The sequence below is a fragment of the Telmatherina bonti genome (genome assembly GCF_933228915.1).
Source record: "Telmatherina bonti genome assembly, chromosome: 1".
Taxonomy (NCBI): domain Eukaryota; kingdom Metazoa; phylum Chordata; class Actinopteri; order Atheriniformes; family Telmatherinidae; genus Telmatherina; species Telmatherina bonti.
This window is the reverse complement of record NC_136619.1, coordinates 16,646,085-16,665,495: the sequence shown is the minus strand read 5'-3', so window position 1 is coordinate 16,665,495 and position 19,411 is coordinate 16,646,085. Positions and strand designations below refer to the sequence as shown.

At 37.5% G+C, this 19,411-nt stretch overlaps 2 protein-coding genes across 2 annotated transcripts; both read right to left on the bottom strand.

The window, feature by feature from the left end:
• Positions 1 to 5,481: 5,481 nt before the first annotated feature.
• On the bottom strand, positions 5,482 to 7,098 carry LOC306770269 (UDP-glucuronosyltransferase 2C1-like; the record flags this gene model as incomplete). The annotated part of the gene is made up of 1 exon (XM_079259116.1): positions 5,482 to 7,098. One exon carries the CDS (start codon positions 7,096 to 7,098, stop codon positions 5,482 to 5,484), a length of 1,617 nt encoding a protein of 538 aa, XP_079115242.1.
• Positions 7,099 to 10,528: 3,430 nt separating this feature from the next.
• On the bottom strand, positions 10,529 to 18,219 carry chrna5 (cholinergic receptor, nicotinic, alpha 5; the record flags this gene model as incomplete). The annotated part of the gene is made up of 7 exons (XM_079244162.1): positions 10,529 to 10,687; positions 10,828 to 11,514; positions 11,738 to 11,915; positions 12,699 to 12,808; positions 14,785 to 14,829; positions 14,984 to 15,135; positions 18,132 to 18,219. The coding sequence occupies 7 exons, from the start codon at positions 18,217 to 18,219 to the stop codon at positions 10,529 to 10,531; spliced, it is 1,419 nt and encodes a 472-aa protein (XP_079100288.1).
• Between the last annotated feature and the right edge of the window lie 1,192 nt (positions 18,220 to 19,411).

The window sequence follows — 19,411 nt, the reverse complement described above, 5'->3', positions numbered from 1 at the left end:
TTCAACCACATCCTAACAGTAGGAAGAAAAACAGAGGCACTGAAAAACAAGCTTTTGGATGTCCTATGCATCCACCATGAGCTTGTTTGACTCACTGCATGAGGACTAAAACAAAGAATAAGGGATTAAGGACATAATTTATTTCTTCTTTTTCGTTCATGTCACTATTTTTCAAAGGCAAGATATATATTTAGTATTAAGATCGCTTTAAGGACCAACTTACATAAACAGGTAGATTGTACAGCCACAAGCTAATTCTCTACTGTAAAAAAAAAATGAAAATGCATTCAAAAACCTTGAATGACCTTCATGCATAAAAGCTGCATTATGTGTCACAATGCATGGAGATGTGGACCCAAAATACAGAGATGGGAGCCAGGGATGCAGTAAAAAGACGTTTTAATCCCACAAAAAGCTAAACTGAACCAAAGGAAAAATAACATGTAGACACAAGAACATGAAGCTAACAAAATGATTGAGTCCAGGTGTACTTCATGAACAGAAAGGCAAAACAGGAAACAAGACATGAGGGAACTAAAGGAAAACGTCAAAATAAAACAGGAAACCAAAACTGCGAAAAAACATGAAACGTCACATCATGACAGCATGTGCAAGAAAATCAGCAGCCATTGTGATTTCAGTACTAATACACATTAAACAAGGCTTTTATATTTGTGTTTCTGAGAGGGATACATTTTGAAAAACTTAAAATATCATCTGTGGGGTCTGACTGTGAGCATGCAGCCATCAAATGTTAAAAACTTGGAGCAGATGGTGAGCTCTGCAGTTACAGCCCATACTAATGGGATCCTTACAGGGAGCCACAGATAGACACTGCCTTATCATGAAATCTCAGCTGATAAGGATCCCCTGGCTAAGAAATGTAATTACAGCTATCTTAGAACCCATGTTGTTAGTGTGTTTTTACTATATTTAGTCTTATAGTTATCATGATAAGTTAGGCCAGAAGGCACTCATATGCTTATTCTTTGAATTCTTCTTTTATGACTTCTTGTTTTTATTTTTTTTTTATCTACGCTTGTACAGAAACAAATGTCTCACACCACAAAACCAGACTCCATCTACCCTATATCTTAGTATAATTACATGCGCACACACACACACATAGTTTAGAGGAACAAAGATCAACACCCATATGACTCTCATATGCATACGCCTACTTTGTATAACTGTTGTGTATAAATAAACTGGTCTGGGGATGCGCTCGTTTGTAGCTTGACTCTGATGTGCCACGTTGGATAAGAGGCCACCCTTGCTTGCAAGAACATAGAAACCGACTCTGAGTCTTTGTGAACTTCTCTCTGTCACATGTAGCTGGTCTAAGGGAAATCTTCCACACAGAAACTCTAAAATGTATTAAATAAATGAGGTTCGGAAGGAATCAGAGACACTTCTCAGAAAGGTTTTCTCAGCTATGAGTTTGCAAGAATTTGAAAAGGAAAATATGATATAAGCCTGGTAGGTTGTTTCCACCCATATTGTGAAGAGTTTATTTGTCCATACCTCCTTCCAGATCTCTCCCAAAATTTTATGGAATCTAAATTAGACCAAACCCCACTCTCAGAAAAAAAAAAAAATCACAAAATTCTGCACAGTAGTTTTTGCATCAAGTTGCTAACAGAAAGACAAACGCATGCAAAAACTAAATTTCCTTGGTGGAGGTAAAAAGCCAGTGCAGAAGGTGTAGCATTAAAAGGTGAAAGAGCATCTGTTTTCAAAGTTACTTTCTTGCGGATATCTTTTTTTAATCAATGGTGTTTAACAAGAGAGCAGAGTTATTGAACAAAACCACCAGAGGAAGCAGGTATGAGGTTTGTTTTTTTTTGTCGACAATAACTTAACAGGAACTTTTTCAAGTTATCGTCAGGCTCAGTGAGGAGACTCTGTAAGGGTGCCGTGTTAGTTGGTCATAATGAATATAATCACTGCTCTTTTCTGTGAGTAAACTGACAACTTCTTTTATATGTTTTTTATTTGTTTGTTTTATTGTATTTTTATTATTATTTTTATTATTATTATTTAAAATGACTGAAGTTGAATTAATTTCTCACTGTTGTATTCAAGGTGTTTTGGTAAAACAGGTCATAAGCGAGACTACAGGTGAGTGAGACCTTATTCATTCAAAGGAAAGTGTTTACTGTACATTTTGATCATCTCATATTGGAGTTTTTATTTATGTTAAGCAGATATTTATCCTGCAAACATCATGACCATGACCCAGCAGAAGACTATAAGAGAGAAAGGCGACCTTTATCTAACCTGCAGCACATTTGGGATACGGAAACAATCAATTGGCTTTGTTTATCTATGTAAAAATGGTGTTGGATTCAAGAAGATAATGCAAAAGCCAAATAAGAATGATACCATCTTTCAAACACCCAGAGTTGGTCTTCATGACAGTGGAAACTACAGCTGTGTTTATTCTACTAAAAATTACACACTTTCTGCAGTCACCAAGCAAGGAAATAACATCATTCAGATTCTGGTTATAGGTAACTATAGTCTTTTATGACAAATTTAGTGTGGGTGTTATTTCTTCCTGCTCATTTTATTTCCCTTCCATGCAGCCAATTTTCTACCAGCAGACATTTCAGTGCTTGGGCAGTCAGCTGTATATGAGGGAGACCATGTGGAATTCAAATGTACGCTTTCTAGCACCTTGCACACGCTCAATGAATGTCAGTTCATCCAATCTTATCTGTGGAAAAATGAGACCATCAGCCAAATGCAAGCGTTTGATGTTGCTCGGATGGAAGCCTCTTTCGCCATAGAAGGTGCAGTCATGAGGGATTCGGGTCATTACAGCTGCACCGTGCTGCCATCCGAGTGCATCCAAGTGCACCAGAAGGAACTGTACGGAAAAAATGTACTGTTTCTTGAGGTCAAAGGTAGTGATATATTTATTATTAACATAATATTTTTAAGCATAGTTAAATCTATATTAATATTATTCACATTGTTTTTTTTTCCTTTCTTTTATTAATTTTCTGTAGCCTCAGTTCCCTTAATGATTTTCCCTTTTGGATTGATGCTGCTCCTGATTCTGGTTCTGTGGTGGATCACACACAAAAGAGGTCAGATCTTATGTTCCACTAATGTTATTTTCAAGCAGTATAAACATCTTTACAGTGATGTATAACTGTGGCAAATTGGATTTCATTGTTTTTTTTCCCTGCTTATTGACATGTCAAACAGCTTTGTGTGGTCTATGGTGAGTTCTGGTTTAATTTCACTCATGTTTCCTATGTCTTAAGACTACTTAAAAGTAAGACATGCCAGTAAAATGATAAGAGTTTACTTATTTCCTGAATTGTGATTTCTGACAGTGGATTGAATCAACATGCCCGTGCAGACATGTTGGAGCAGACACCGGAAGTGGAGGTGGAAGCACAAGATGGTGTGTGTATACACATTTATAGAAGAATCAGAGTAAAGACAAACCCTCAGAGAAGGACAATCCCATTGTCCTACTTTACTTCAAATATAAAACGCACAAAATATGAGTCTTTAGTCAAAAGTTTAAAAAAGTATTACTTTCTTAAAATAACAGATAGATAGATAGATAGATAGATAGATAGATAGATAGATAGGAAGGATTTCTTGAGTCTGTCTGCTTAATGTATAATCTCTCAGAGTTGTTTAAGCTGATTAAGACTTTCTTAGAACATGTGTACAGTAGATAGAATTAACCGCCAATTATCACAAAGTAAAGTAAACTTTCTTTTGTCCCTGATTCTCTTCTTTGACCATCACATTTATCAGAAGAAGAAGGGGAACAAGAGTCTTTCAGCATGGATGAGGATGTACAGTAAGAATATGCCAATTTCAAAACGTAACGTACAAAATATGCCACTCATCAAGGTGTACAGACCCCCGTTACATCGGAATAATGGAAATTTTTTAAAATCTGTCTTTTTAAAAAATATTTTGCTAATTTGATCAAATTCATCACTTGCACTAACTGTAACACACACTGTTAATATCTTCAGCTTGTTGAAATTTCCCATCAGGTTCTTGCATAATGAGGCTGCTGATGGCTGCACAAGCGCTGACGACTGTGAGGGGATTTACAGCATCGCAGGTAGGAAAAAACTTCCAGCTTTGGGCTACTTTGTGCCCCTATAAAGTCACCAATGTTATGGGATTTTAAAGTGATATGATTTTGATTTCCAACATGCAGACGAAGATGATGATGATAATTATGAGGACATTGATCACATCTACCAACAGGAACGCTGTGAGTATCAAAAGAGCTGAAAATTGCTAACTATTGTTCGGATGTGGTACTGAAATGAATCACAGTTGGCTGCGTGAGAAGTTAGGCCATTATTTATTATTAACAGAAGTGGAGGAGTTTTACAAGTAAACTCACTTACAAAAAAAAGTCCATTACTAAACATAGAAGCTGAAATCTATACCAAACCCTTGAAGGTTTGTTGATTTAAAGTCGTTCCTATTAACAGTATTATTGAGTAGTATAAATATGAATAGTTTTGATACCTAAGTGGAAAACCACACTTACAGCAAAGAAAATGTGTGGTGTTTTGCTGTATACTTTCTGACAGCGCTAAATATGTCTTGTGAGAAAGGTGACAGAGAAGCAGCTAAAAGGAAATAACTGTTCTGAAAATACAACTGTGACCTTTTAACCACAGATAGTCCACCTCCAGGACCGAGTGGAGAACATTTGGTGTATGCCAGGACTGTCAAACATAAAAAACATCCCATGCAGAGGTGCAAAGGGTTAAGTGTATTAACAAGAACCCTTGACCATGCTACACATAAGTTACATAGCTTTGTAGAAAAGGGGGTTAATTAGATAAATATGTCTCATGTGCATATTTGCTTTATGATTGAATTGTAATGGATTTTTCAGATGAACATATATTGATCTTTCATTTCTGCTGCAGCTCCCCTGCGGGAAAACAACCAGGAAGTTGGGGGTGAAGACTGGAGTTACTCTGTAATCAAAACCAATGGACACCAGAATGTGCTGTAGTGCCTCAGGGCCTTTTTTTTTTTACCAAACGAACTACTTTTATTTTTCCTTCTACAAATGAATTAGACCTAAATATCAAAGCAACCTCTGCATTAAACTAAACTTTTTGTTTCATTACATGATATGAATTAATAAACTAAATAATAAAATGTAACTCATAAGAAATAACAGCCCATCTCATTCTTGTCCAGCTTGGGGAAAAATCTGACATATCCAATTATCATCTTACATGGGAAGAAAAGAGGATAACAATCTTGTTATGCTTCCCAGATTTGATTTACAGTCAAGTTCAACATCCCCTGCCGTAATGATGGAGGACGTGTGGTCCGCGGGGGAGAGGGGATCCCTGTAAATGGCTGTGTTTTATCTTATTTAATGAACTGATGTTATTAAAGATGACTTTCTGTTACATTTAGAGTAACTGCTGAAATTTAACTTGTCCAAAGAGAGAGCCATGGCTTCTACTTATTTTTTATTTGTTTGGTTGTTTCTTTTTTTCTTTTAAGGCATTTTGCAAAACATACCAGCCTGAAAAACATAGTAATTGCAAAAATAATCACAGCAAAAGTGGCCATGAAAAACAGCATTACATCTACAGAGTAATACGAATACCAGGACATTCTGTATGACTGAGCTTTAAGGTGAGCTGCACCTTTGTGTCTCATGACAAATTCTATCCAGAAGAGGGCGTTGTCCATCGGCTTTATTGGCTGATCTCTGTGCAGCCTGGAGAGTCTCTGCATGTTCATCCTGTAGGACGGCTCATTCAGAACTTCTTTTATGGCCTTCAGGAAGTTGTCATCTTTGTCCACTTTAGCAAGTGTAATAATCTTACCAGCTCCTCTCTCCTGCAGACGGAGCAGGTTGTCATATTGGTCAAAAAACAGCGGCAGACCCACAACTGGGACTCCATGATACATGGCCTCTTGGACTCCATTTGTTCCTCCATGAGCCACAAACAGTTTTATCTTTGGATGTCCTAAAAGGTCATTTTGTGGCATCCAGTCAACCAGTAAAGTGTTGTTGCCCAGAGTGGTGGGTCTTTTACCTTTATACCTCCAGATGACTTTCTGTGGTAACTCAGCAAAAGCTGCAGCGATCTTGTTTGTCATGTCATCAGGAATCTCATTGACAAAAGTCCCCAGAGACATGATGATGAATCCATGATCTCCAGAACTTTGCACAAACTCCTCCAAATATGTGGGAAGTGGTTTGGAGGGTTTACTCTGAAAACCTCCAATGTAGATCACATTTGGCATGGTGGGACGAGGGAACTCAAACACAAAGTCCACTCTCATGAGCCACAGGTCTGCTCCTTGTAATAAGTCATTGTATTTGACATCTGGACCGAAATATTTATCACAGACAGCCTGATACTGGGGCTGGACTAAAAATCTGTCCTGGGCTTCCCAGATGGCAAAGAAAAGAAGATTTTTTACTCTCTGCATGAACGTCATTTTGTCTGTAAGTCCTGAACCTGTCATTGGAACATAAGACAAAGGAGAAGGTGCAATGCCTAAGTGCCCCTCACCACTTGTAGTCCATCGCACATTATAGACAAGAGGTAGCTTAAGAGCATGGGCCAACAATATCCCTGCCCCCCATGCTGGGTCAGTTAGGACCAGGTCATATTTCTTTGCCTTTAAGCTACTCATCAACTTTTCATCCTCAAACATGGTAGTGGCCATGTTGCACATCATTCCATGGACGTCAAACATTGCTTTGAACATTTCCATCTGCAAACTCATGAAGCTCATCAGCAGGCTTTTGCCCCTCTCTATGGCAATTATTTTTCTCAGGATGGGGTTGATGAAATCATGATTGAAAGCCGTAGTAACGGGAATAGTGATAGCCTTGTAGTGCAGAGAGTCGTCCTTGATGTACCAGCTTTTATCCGTTCGTATCACATCAACAGAGTGTCCCTGCGAATGAAGAGCCTTGATCATGATGTCCATGTTCACCCAGTGGCTTCCCTCTAAGGGAATGACTAAAATCCGGCCTCCGTGACACACTCTCCATGACAAGAACACTACAGTCAATAAGAGAAGAAATGCTGATGTATTTCCACTGGAGGTCATTTCTGTCCTTGAAAGAAAAAAAGATAATAATCACCCACAGAAAGGAAAAACTTATCATCGCGTTGCTATAGTAATTTTCTTTTTACACTTAGGACTTTCTGTTACAAATATAAATTAAGAATTATTCAACTGGGTTTTGAAATACCTGCTTTGTCTCAAGTAACTCCAGGCTTGCACGGTTGCGGTCCTCAGATGGTCCTCAGTGTGAAATATTCGAGCTGCACTAGTGAATATGTAACTACAAATTCTGAAAAAGCTTGCGCAAACAGATTATAGATTTGCTTTTCTATTTGGTTTCTTTTTTTTTTTCCAGGAATGGTGAAAGTGGCCTCTTTGTTTAAACTGTTGCTTAGGCTTGTGTTAATTCCATTTGAGATTAACACATATCTGTTAGTGATTAATACTCACAGTGTGGTGCAATGTTACAAGCAGAAATTGCTGTAAACTTTTAGTTTGATTTACTCTTTTTCTGTCTGCTTATTGATTTTAGGGTCTTCCAAAGTAAATATTTGGCAGCCTATATGGCCTTTCAGAGTAATCCTACAAGGTCTTTTAGTTTCACTAATAACCTTCGTCCATAATTTTTATGACATGTTTAAAGTCTATACTGTAGGACATTAACCTTTTAGGCCTGATTTGACCCCGCAAAGGCTGAAAAATATTATAGAATTAATCACCAAGTTTCATAAAAAGTAAATAAAAAAATGAAAAAACAGGACAGTGGTGATATGGTGGTGGAATTACTTTTTAGCATTCTGTTTTCCTTGTTGTTGGGTAAAAACTAGTGAGGATAGAAACGTTAAATTTCTTCTCTGTTACTTGGCCATAACAGACAAAAAGGTTTGTGGAAATATAGTCTGAGGTCCCCGGATGTCCCTTGATACCAAGAACAAGCAGAACAACAGAGGGTTAACAGCTCAAACTCCTCTTCATCCCTATCATTCTACAGTTGTATTGTTGAGCAAAACACTTTGCCTCCAGTGTCAGCAACATCGGTAAGATCCTGTGTAGGACTTATTTAGATCCGCTACCATGTCCCTGTCAGTCTGCCTCGGGGCAGCTGGCAGCTCTTCAGGTTTTTCTAAAACACAAATGATGTCTTTTAGATATATATGTATATATATATATATATATATATATATATATATATATATATATATATATATATATATATATATATATATATATATATATATATATATATATATATATATATTTGTTTAAATCTGGTGATTACATGCAACTCACCACCAGTTTTTGAATTTAATTGATTTCAGCTTAATCTGTACAGCACCAAATCACAACACAGATTTTTTGAGACACTTTTATGAACATAATCCAATTTATTAGAATGCCTCATAGTCAAGTTATAACCCACTTAAAATAAATCCATGATATAATTTACATTAGTCCAATGTAAGATAACTGTGCTCATACAAGCCAATTCATAAAAATAATTGCACAGATAAGGAAACTAATTTCATTGAATTTTCTCTTCGATTCAATCCCCTATCTTTTGTAGTATGAAATGAGTGGGAAGTGATATAGGAAGGGAAAAACTCCCATTTAACAGAAGGTAAAACCTTCAGCAGAAACAGGATATGGATGGCTGGCTGTCTGCTTTGACTGGTTGGGGACGGAGACGACAGGACAAAAGGGACAGCATTCTATTGATCTTTGGTTTTTGGGTTCTTTCCATTGGCAACTTCAGTCGGGCTAATTCATACTAACACAGGTGGTTATAAATTAATATTAGTTCAAGAGACCATAGCCAATGATAAGTCTTCCTTTCAGAAATATCTGTTTTCAGCCATGACTGGCTCTTGCTAATTTTGAACTAATTAAAACCCTGTCTGGCAAACCAATCCATAAATATTAAAGTTGGTGGTATTCAAGAAAGCATCTTATTAGAAAGACTCAAAGGTTTTTGAGGCATTTCAGAAACAATCTTCATATTCACTGTATTACAAATAATGGTTTACATTCCTTCAATTTGCACGTCTGTACCTGAGTTTCCTTTTAGCATCAGATTCTAGCATAGAAGGAATACCTCTGATTTCCACAGTAAATTCAGCTCAATAGAGCTTGTAACGGCTTGATGTGTTTTTTTTTTAGGTGTAATGTAAAAATGTGGCCACACAGAGGCAGTGCATGTTCAGTCAAAGCTGGAAGGACTGGCATACTCTTCACAGGGTGGAGCGAACAAATCCCTTTTTCCCCAGATTACATTTAGTGCTATGCATGAAGCTTCAGTATTAACAAGAAGAGAATTTTATGGAGAGCAGTTTAAAGGCCTGTTTTACACTCTTTTAAGAGGACTGAGTTTCTGTTCCAAGCCAAGCCAAATATCCTGGAGCACGTCAATACTCAGCTATTACCATGGATCTTCTCACAGTCCTTTCGAAGAATGCAGCATGTGTCCTCAGGGTGTAGAGGAGTGTCGAGAATTTCAAGTCTCAACAAGAAAGTCTGTCAGGAGTTTGAACAGGCACTCCTGGCACGCTTTTGTACATATAAGATTTAATGAATATTTAATGAATATTTCACACACACATCATCTTTTATAGGTTTTTCTTTTTTTTTTCAGTACATCTATCAAGATTTTTAGACCTTCCCTGGCAAGCCAGGACTGGAATTAAAATGATGCTCTACACTGATCATCCTCCCAGAGATAGTTCTGTAGATAATGCATGTGCACAACATGAGAAAACTGAGATTAACATAATAAGGCAAATCTAAGCACATTGAGTGTCTGTTTTTCCTGCTCAAATCAAACAAAATACTGTTCCATAAATAATCATACTGTAAATCTCTACTGCATAGTGCCAGTAAGAACACACACCAAGTTAATGTGTTTTGTTATTCTGCTATTTATTTGGTTGGAATAGTGAAAGAATGATCTTTTTTAAATCATCTAAATGTTGACAAATACAGAATTTGGATTATTTCAGCCCACTCAATATTCTGGTATAAACTGCACTGTATTTGCTAAACTTACTGTACAAACAGCCCTGTGAAAAAATTTGAATTATACTGTTGTTGTTTTCTATGAGATTTGCCCCATGATTTTGTGTTTTTATCACAACTAACATTTATTTGTTCAACCTTTGAGCAGCTCCTCTTTTTACACATTATGTTTTGGAAGAAAGTTGTGTATTAAGAGCACTGTTATAAATACATAGTATTTTGCATGCACATTGTCCACTTTAAACATTCATTAATTTGTCGCATTTCCAGCAGAGATTAATTTATATAGTCTGTGTGGGATCAGTTTGAGACACGATGTGTGCATCTCCACCCAGCGAACAAGATCCTCCACAGTTGCAGCTCACAGATCAAGTGTGGATACCTAGAGTAAGACTGAATAGTATTCCCAGAAACACGAAGAGCTGTTAATGTGCTGTCCTTCCTTTTGTGGTCAAATGGTTTTTCAGAGAGTACTTCCAACATGGATAGGGACAATGATGCTGGCCCATTTGTAAATAACCGGAATAAAGAGGATAGCAGAGCCAAAGACTGACACCAGGAGGAAGGCCCACAAAAACATTCGATCCAGAACCTGGGCTACAAACTTCCAGTCCTGAACCACCTGTAGCAAAGAAGAAACACTGGTCAAATATTGAATAAAATAATTAACTTTATCCTATTTGATCATCATTTTATTTGAACTGTTTTGTTTAAATATTGTTTTGTTTTGTGTTCAATATCACAGAAAATGGTCAAACTCACCTCTCTGGTTTGATTTTCTTTCACCACATGCATGGTAATATAACGGATAGAGTCCAACGCTGCTTGGAATCTCTGCCGTGTATAATGGGGATGGTTAAGCTCAGATGCTGAGTTCTTCATTGATCCTGGCCCTACAACTCCGCCCACCCCAGCAGGGGCATAACGGTCCGCATGGCTGCGCATGCACAGCAGTTTAGGCAGACGATGCAGGAAAATCCTCCTCACCCAAGGTGCCATGCCATGATGTGTAGATGAAGAGCGATGGTGGATGTTGATGGCAAACACAGTGATGATGATGGAGAGTGTGACAAAGATCATGGTGAAAACCAGGTACTCTCCAATAAGAGGGATTGCCTTTGAGGAAGAGGGGATGATCTCTTCAATGACCAATAAGAAGACGGTGAGTGACACTAGTACCGAGGTGCAGAGACAGATCTTCTCACCTCCATTCGAGGGAAGATAGAAGACAAGAATGGTGAGGAAGGACAGTCCAATGCAAGGGATGATGAGGAACAGGGTGTAGAAAAGAGGCAACCTGCGGATAATGAAGAAGTAGGTGATGGTGGGATAGGTGCTGCTACCATCAGTCCTCAGACCACGGCTGCCTGTGGCCATAACAATTTCCCATTCTCCATTGTCAAAATAGTCCTGCTTGTCAACATGGAAATCCTCCAAAATGATGTCCACCTGTTTCAATGTGGGCATAAATTCTCATGTCAGCCACCAGTCTGATGATAATGTGTGCACATTTCACATAGGATATGATTAGCTGTTTTTATTTGATGTGCCATATTATTGTTGGATTTTGTTTTGGTTTGTTTTTGTTTTTTCTTTAACCTATGTAGAATTTTGGTTGTTGTAAGCATGACATGGCAAAAAACAAAATCGAACTTGGAAAATAAAAACTGACCTGGGAGCCATCATAGGTCCAAGATCCAAACTTCATTGAACAGTTCTGAAGATCAAAAGGGAAGAAGGTGACGTCTATGGTGCAGGCAGACTTGTAATTTGCAGGTGGAGTCCAAGATATGGTTCCGTCATATTTAACAACAGCCTTAGTGACGGTTCCCTCAAATCTTCCGTCTGAACTGTTGGGAGAAATTTACCAAAGTTTCAGCAGAAAGCTAAAATTTTCCTTAAATATTCTTAAGAAAACTGTATCTTTAATGTCTCCTCTGATACACAAAGTCCCACACAAGATAGCTACTTTAGACCCTAACAAAATTCTAGATGTGGCCCTGCATCCTTTAAGAACAAGAACACAGAGGCCAACAAGATTACATGGTCATAAGAATACATGAGCCACAAGATAACCTCCTGTACCTAAATATTTATTATACGTGATGAAGGCCTCAAAGTCAGAGCAGGTTCATGATCTTTTACGACAGCATATCACATGATAGAAAATTTTAATGAGATCTGGCTGTGTGTGCTGTTTCTTACACACACATGCACCAACAGTGTCCTGGACCAACTTTTTAGGTTCCATAAATCCTTTCACCCAATAGTAAAAAGAAATTCCTTAAAGCAGGGGTAGGCAACTCTGGTTCTCAAGGGTCGCAGAACAATAAGTGTTATGAGTTTCCCTGCTGCAACACACCTTACACTCATCAGACCCAATTAGCAGGCTTAGCGCTGCACAAGTCTGCTATTTAGCCATTGATCATGTACAAGTGGTTCATAGCTTGATGATACCTTCTATCAATTTGTCACTCGTCACTTTCCACTAAAATTGAAGTCTAACATTGTTTGCCAGCAGCGCCCATTGGACTGATCGTTTTGGTGTGGTTGTGTAATATTTATCAATAATCTGTTCTGAATCTTACATTTTTCATGCAAAATACTTTTATTGTATACAAAATTACACATACTTATCATACAGTACAACATCAGGGATCCAGATTCTGTCCGATGGGATGCGAATGGTTGTGATACCCAGATAGTCTTCAGGGTTCCATCTGAGTTTCATATCAATCCACTCCTACATGAAATAAGAAAAATTGAATTAAATGCAAAAAAATACTAGATTTTGTTTTACAAATAAAATGGATTTAGATGAAATGTTTTAAATTGTGCAAAGTAAAACTTTCTTGGTATGATATGAAGGCAATTATATATCTGTCCAACTACACAAACTAAATGTAAAAGGCTGCCCAAAATCATAACCCTGGATCATCCCCCATATAAAACAGTGCCTTGTAGAGAAACATCAAGACTTTAAAAGAAGGGACTGGGTTAGCCTGATGTGGCAAACTGGGACATTAGAAATGAGATACAAAGGTTACGATATGAAAACAAACTTGAATCTGAGTTTGCCAACATGAACACCAAAGAGGCATTTCAAAGAATCAAAATTCTCATTGGTTGTAAAAAAAAAAAAAAAATACAAAAAAACAAAAAACGATCACAAATAGTGAGTAATCACTGTATTCGCCCACTATATTCCCCCCAGGACCATCTACTTTCAATACTGAAAGGACACAGCTATCCTGGCTTTTCTCACAGATAACAATTCTCTTCAGTAATACCACAACACCATCAGACCCTTCACCCACCGGTGTGATAGCAACCACCTTAACCTCAATGCCACCAAAACAAAGGAACTGACAATCCGCCCTTCCACTTGACAACAACCTATTATTATCAAAACCAAATAGTTTAAAGCCGTTGACAGTTTCAAATACCTCAGAGTATCACTGGACAATAAACTCACCTTTGGTCAGCTCATTGCAGACATCCAGAAACAGTCACCAGAGACAGCCATCTGTAATATCAGAGGACTCTGTGTTGTTCCAAAGCGTCATCCAATCCATCCTTCTTTACTGCTCCACATGCTTTTATAACATGCTCCCAGTTAAAAACCAGACACACAGGTGTATAACCAGCACTACTGCAAATATCATTGGTCTGCCCACATCTAACCTCACTTAACTCAACAACAAGGCCACACACAAACTGCAACCTCAATACCACAGGACTCCAGACATCCACGACAGAAATATCTCATCCCACTACCCTCAGGGTGTAGATATAGGACATTGTAGTGCAGGAAGGCTCGTTTTTGAAAAAGCCTGATGCCTGCAGTTATAGCTGCCCTAAACAACAGGCCCCTGCTGAGTTGTCATGTTTTGTCTTGCAGCACCATTACCTGTAATACAATGTGTTCTGTGCAGTGCCATGTTATAATGTGTTGTGTTCTGTATAGTACTGGTATATACTGTTATATACAGTCTTATATATATATATATATATATATATATATATATATATATATATATATATATATATATATATATATATATATATATATATATATAGAGAGAGAGAGAGAGAGAGAGAGAGAGAGAGAGAGAGAGAGAGAGAGAGAGAGAGGCACACATACGCTGTTTGCAGCTAAATTATGAAAGAACAGATGATAAACATAATTCTTTCTAATAATTAAATGATTATAGCAGAAAGTGAAGGTAATAAGATATGTTTATCAAAAATAACACCTTCCTGGGTTTGCCCATAGCATCTGTGATTGGTAGACATGACTGATAAGGCCACTGCCTTTCCATTACCTTTTTTCCAAAATGTAATTAATCAGTGTGAATGTTGGTAACTGACCTGAATGGCAGGGCCTGATATGTGGTAATAATTCATAGGATGCATGACAGACAAGACATCCAAGACCATGAATAAGGCTGACAGGAGTAGGAAGCAAGAGGCGGGGGCACGTGGAAGCAGGTGTGTGGGCACTGGGCCGAATCAGCTCATATGGATGAGAGCTGTCAGCGAAATGCCACCAGAGTAGATTAACAGGCAGTCCAGCAGGGCAGGCTGCCTGTCTCTTTATGTCATGCAGGCCAGAAGCTCTTGTATCGTACCTCTACAATCATGAAGTAACAGCCATACAAGTTTATCTGCAAGTTGAAATGTTTATATGAATAATCGTATAAGCGTAGCTGCACTTGCCTGTTTCATCCAAACATTTGTTGTCATCAGCTGCTTTTTCTCATCCTAAAATGGTAAAACAACAAGTTAATGATACAAAAGGAATTTCAAATTAGCTAAGCCATTTGACAGTATTTAATCCCAACTAATTTATATTTTTTACATTGTAAATTATTTACTGAAGGACCATTATCAATGATAAAACCTCCTTCACTCTCACCACGTCAACTAGCTGGGAGATAGCCAGCCCAAACTTTACACAGATTGTCTGGTTTAGGTATTCCACTGGACGAACCCATTTCTGGTAGTTTCCAAAGAGATATTTGAACAGCTTGTCCTCTGCTTTTGCATAAGATGACAGTTTTGGGACTCCTGAAAGGTGAAAAGATTGAAAATGAATAAATATGATACATTCATTCAATAAGTAGTACTTTGAAGTGTTTTTGTCCCTCTGTTTCTGGTGTTGGTTTAAACAGTAACCAATTTTTCAATCGGACTTTAACACTGGTTTGAAGACACAAAGAAAGACACAAACACAGGCTGAAAATGCAATGCATCAAAGGAGTGGTGAAGATTTAGAGACATGAGTGGGAGAAACTGTGCAAATAAAAGTCCTGGCTGGTACAAGTGCATATTTTGATCATTTGAACTTGCAACTTGTTTGTGTATAGCATTCAGAAGCATTCATAAGAACCAGTAAGTAACTCATTTATTTGCTACTCTGAATTGATACATGTGAGTTGGTTTGCTCACTTCCTCTTTATGCATCGGTCAAACATTATCATTGCATACCATGCATAAGTCATGCAGGGACACTTGTTTCAAGGTGCTTGCTTTTCACTCATAAGCCACTGCATATGGATTATTTTGACACTATCTCTATAATAGTAACTGGAGCAGCATTCAGACAAAACCGTCCTTTGTGAAGGTCAGTGTACTATCTTGAAGTTTTATGGCATAAGATGCAGAGCAACACCAGCAAATATGTTCTTTCTCCTTCATTTCATGAATTCAGGGTTTTGTAATGTTGCACTAAAAACCTGCATTTAGTATTGAGGCTAATCAAACTAAGCAGTGCACGGGGACAATAGAATGGCTGTGTTCAAAGAGTTACATGTGAAAATGTAAATTGTGCATGGCTATAGACACAGAAAGTACTCAATGTTTGCCCCCATATTTTGCACAGATGATTCCTAAAAATACATGAAGCGTAAAACTATTGGATGGTATCAACACATTTAGTTCTAATTATTCAGAAGCATGTCATGTAGTCTGACATGACTGCACATTACCGGCATGTATATATGTATAACTGAATATGCATCTCAAAACTGAGACAGTTGCTTTAAAATCCTCCCATTTCTTACATTAGATAAACTGTTGGTGCAGAACCACCAATGCAGTGTTGAAGATATTGATTATATTAAATGCATTTTCAAGATCTGCACAATATTTTCTACAGTTTTGCGCAGTTCATTATATATAAACACAAAACAGTGTTTATGTACAGTGAATGTTGGTGGAAATGTACCTCAGTAACAACCTCCAATTCATGTGGCATTCTCTCTCTCTCTCTCTCTCTCTCTCTCTCTCTCTCTCAGTGGATCAATAAAGACAGAGCAGCAACACCTTCAAACAACGACTGTGTGATCAGCACATTTATCATTGCTTTATCTTCTACACTGTAATCAGCATCCTGCTTGACTGGAAAGACAGCGAGGCAGTCTGCTATAGTCTAATCTGTAGAAATAATACTGACACATGATGATTTATAAAATGAATATTAATATCAACTTTTTCACACGAGGGTGCTGTTTGGCAGGTGCAATGGGAAGCCTTGTAAATAGAAGAGTGTTAACCCTTTCATGCAAAGTGGTTACTAGTGGACACCTATTTACAAGCTCTTGTCATGCATATTCATGAATAAGGATGGTATATTTGTAAATGAACCACTTTAGTGGATGTTAGTGAGTCATCCAATACATTTCCACTCACTGGAGAATAAATAAATATATGATATAATTGAACATAAATGCATATAAAGTAATTACACAAGTTTGCTTTTGTAATAAATAGGAAAAGAAAATGTTACAGCTATATTTCTTTAAATTTCTACATCATATGATTATGATTAGGTATTATTGTATAAATGTTTCATAGAATACATTAAAATAAATTCAAAATATCACTAATAAACAAAGACTATCAATGCTTATCCCTGCAGAAGTAAAATATTGTATTAAAAATGTGGCTTTTTGTTAATAATGCATGCATGAAAGGGCTAGTGTGAAATGGATGTGGAATACAAAATTTACATGACTGGTGTGCTCATTCAGATGCTGAGAATAGATCAACAGTGATGCTTTACTACAAGCAGGTGTAATGTAAATCATCAGTAAGTAACCAAGGTTCTTCAGAGCTGGCAGTGAGTCCAGCATGTGTTACTATGGTGATTTAAAGGTTCAAATATCACTGAGGTCTTGTAAATGAATGTTAGTCGCTGATCTTACATACATCCATCTTCCCTTTTGGTAGAGGGATAAATTACATTAAAAAAATTATAGGTTATATTATGCTGGAGTGAAACGCAGCAGCAGTAGCCCAAAGGTGGCACTGATTCACGAGTATCAACCCAACAGCTCATTATCTCCAGCAACAGGTGAAAAGAAAAAGGATTCTTTAACACATTAAATAATTGTTTTATTTTCTTAATGCAAGAAATTTTAGAAATATTACATTCTGCATGTGTTTATCATGGGGTTAAATGGATTCGAAAATAAAACAGGAGAAAATAAGTGTTGCCGCACTTGGGGGCTGACATAGACTGTGATCTTGTGCATACATTTTAAACTATTCAAACTATTCAAAATAATTTAATTAATAATTATATATTGAATACACTATTTTACATCATTTTAACATTTTACATTACATTACATTTTAAAATAATTTTACATCATTAATGTATTACTTTTTGTCAAATGTCCTTTTTGTTCAAACGCTACATGATCTGATGTAATCACCTAAAAACTAGTTGGCAACTTTTGGGGATTTCATTGGATACAACAACTGTCTTACAATTAGGTAATCAACCAAGGTAAAGTAAGATAAAAATTATAGAAAAAAAGAAAGAAAGTAAGAGAAAGAAAGAAAGACAGAAAAAAATAAAGAATGAATGTAAGACAATGGTTTCTAGTTTTTAATTTGAATTATAAACTCTCTTTAGCAGCCCCTCGACAATCTGAATTTCCAGAACTTTTTTTAAAAATTTAGTCTGTTTATCTTTGACTTTTGCATTTTCGACATTAAACCTACTACATATCTCTTAAGTTGCTTCATTGGGCATTCTTTCTTTGCAAAGCACTCACGTAGCGAGTGGCACAGGTGGCTCCAGCTCAGCAAAGGCAGCAGCAGCAGTATGAGAGAGGTAGACGCCCCTCCTGCTCTCAGCGTCATATCAGAGCTGGCACCACATACACACAGCTGGTCCTTTGGGCATCTCAGGGCTGTAAAATATCAAAAACTATGATTGTTTCAATACGAAGCCTTTTTGTACCCTGATAAAACACCTGAGCTATTAGGGTATTATCTTTAACAATGCCTTGTGTGTCAAGCTTTAGTTCCCCAGGTAGTCACTTCTGCATCATATTGACCTAAAAGCATCCAGCACTGATAAGATGATACACAGAACAACACCCTGCTAGGAATGCCCTCTACCTTCACCTTGCTAACAACACCCTCTCAATGGTAATATTTTGCCTATGTTCCACATAAGGGGATCCTCGCTGTACACCTACCTGTTATGGCTCTCCACCATTAACACAGAATCCAGCTTGACAATGACTGTGGCGGTGGTGGGAGTCTTGACAACAGCGACAGAGCAGCTCTAGCGCTCCTCCATTCCGTCTAGGTTCTTTTTCTCCCTCTCACAGATGCTGCTGCACTCCCTGCTGCTTCCAATTGTGCACAGGCAATGCATCCTCATCTCCACCTCCTCCTCCCCCTACAGTCCACCTAAAGTAGCAAGCTGCATCCCTGTCCTTCTCATTGCACCCCTCCCTCCCCCTTTTCACGCCTGTTTGCAGATGATTACCTTCATCCACATCCGATGCTACTCACTGCAAAATACAACAAGTAGCATAAGAGCATGCTCATGCAACATTTTCAGTTGTGCTTGTTCTCTGCATTGAGTAATTAAGATTACATACATTTTCATGTTGGGATATTTTCCAGCTCACTCACACACACGTCCAGCTATACACCAGCTTTTATCTCAAGGTTGCTTCTCACCATCTAACATTTAGCACTTTGATATTTTTTTCCAACATGTCTTTGCAAAAGCACTTCCATGCATTATTAAACTGTATGAGGCAAAAATCTCATTTTCTTTTGTTCAGCTATGCCCCGTCACACTCCACGGAGTTTCTATTTAGAAAAGTCTGTGACTAAAATAAGATTTGACTTGAATGAAATACACACAATCTCAGTTGGTGTAATAAAAATATAAGCACAATCTAACCACAATGTGGGGGATACAATTATGGAGAGTTATACATCAAATGCTAACAAAACTCAAGTTTAAATTTATTTAAAGTTTAGCTTAAATGAAAAAAAAAAAGTTATGTCTACATAAGAAACTTTGACTTAT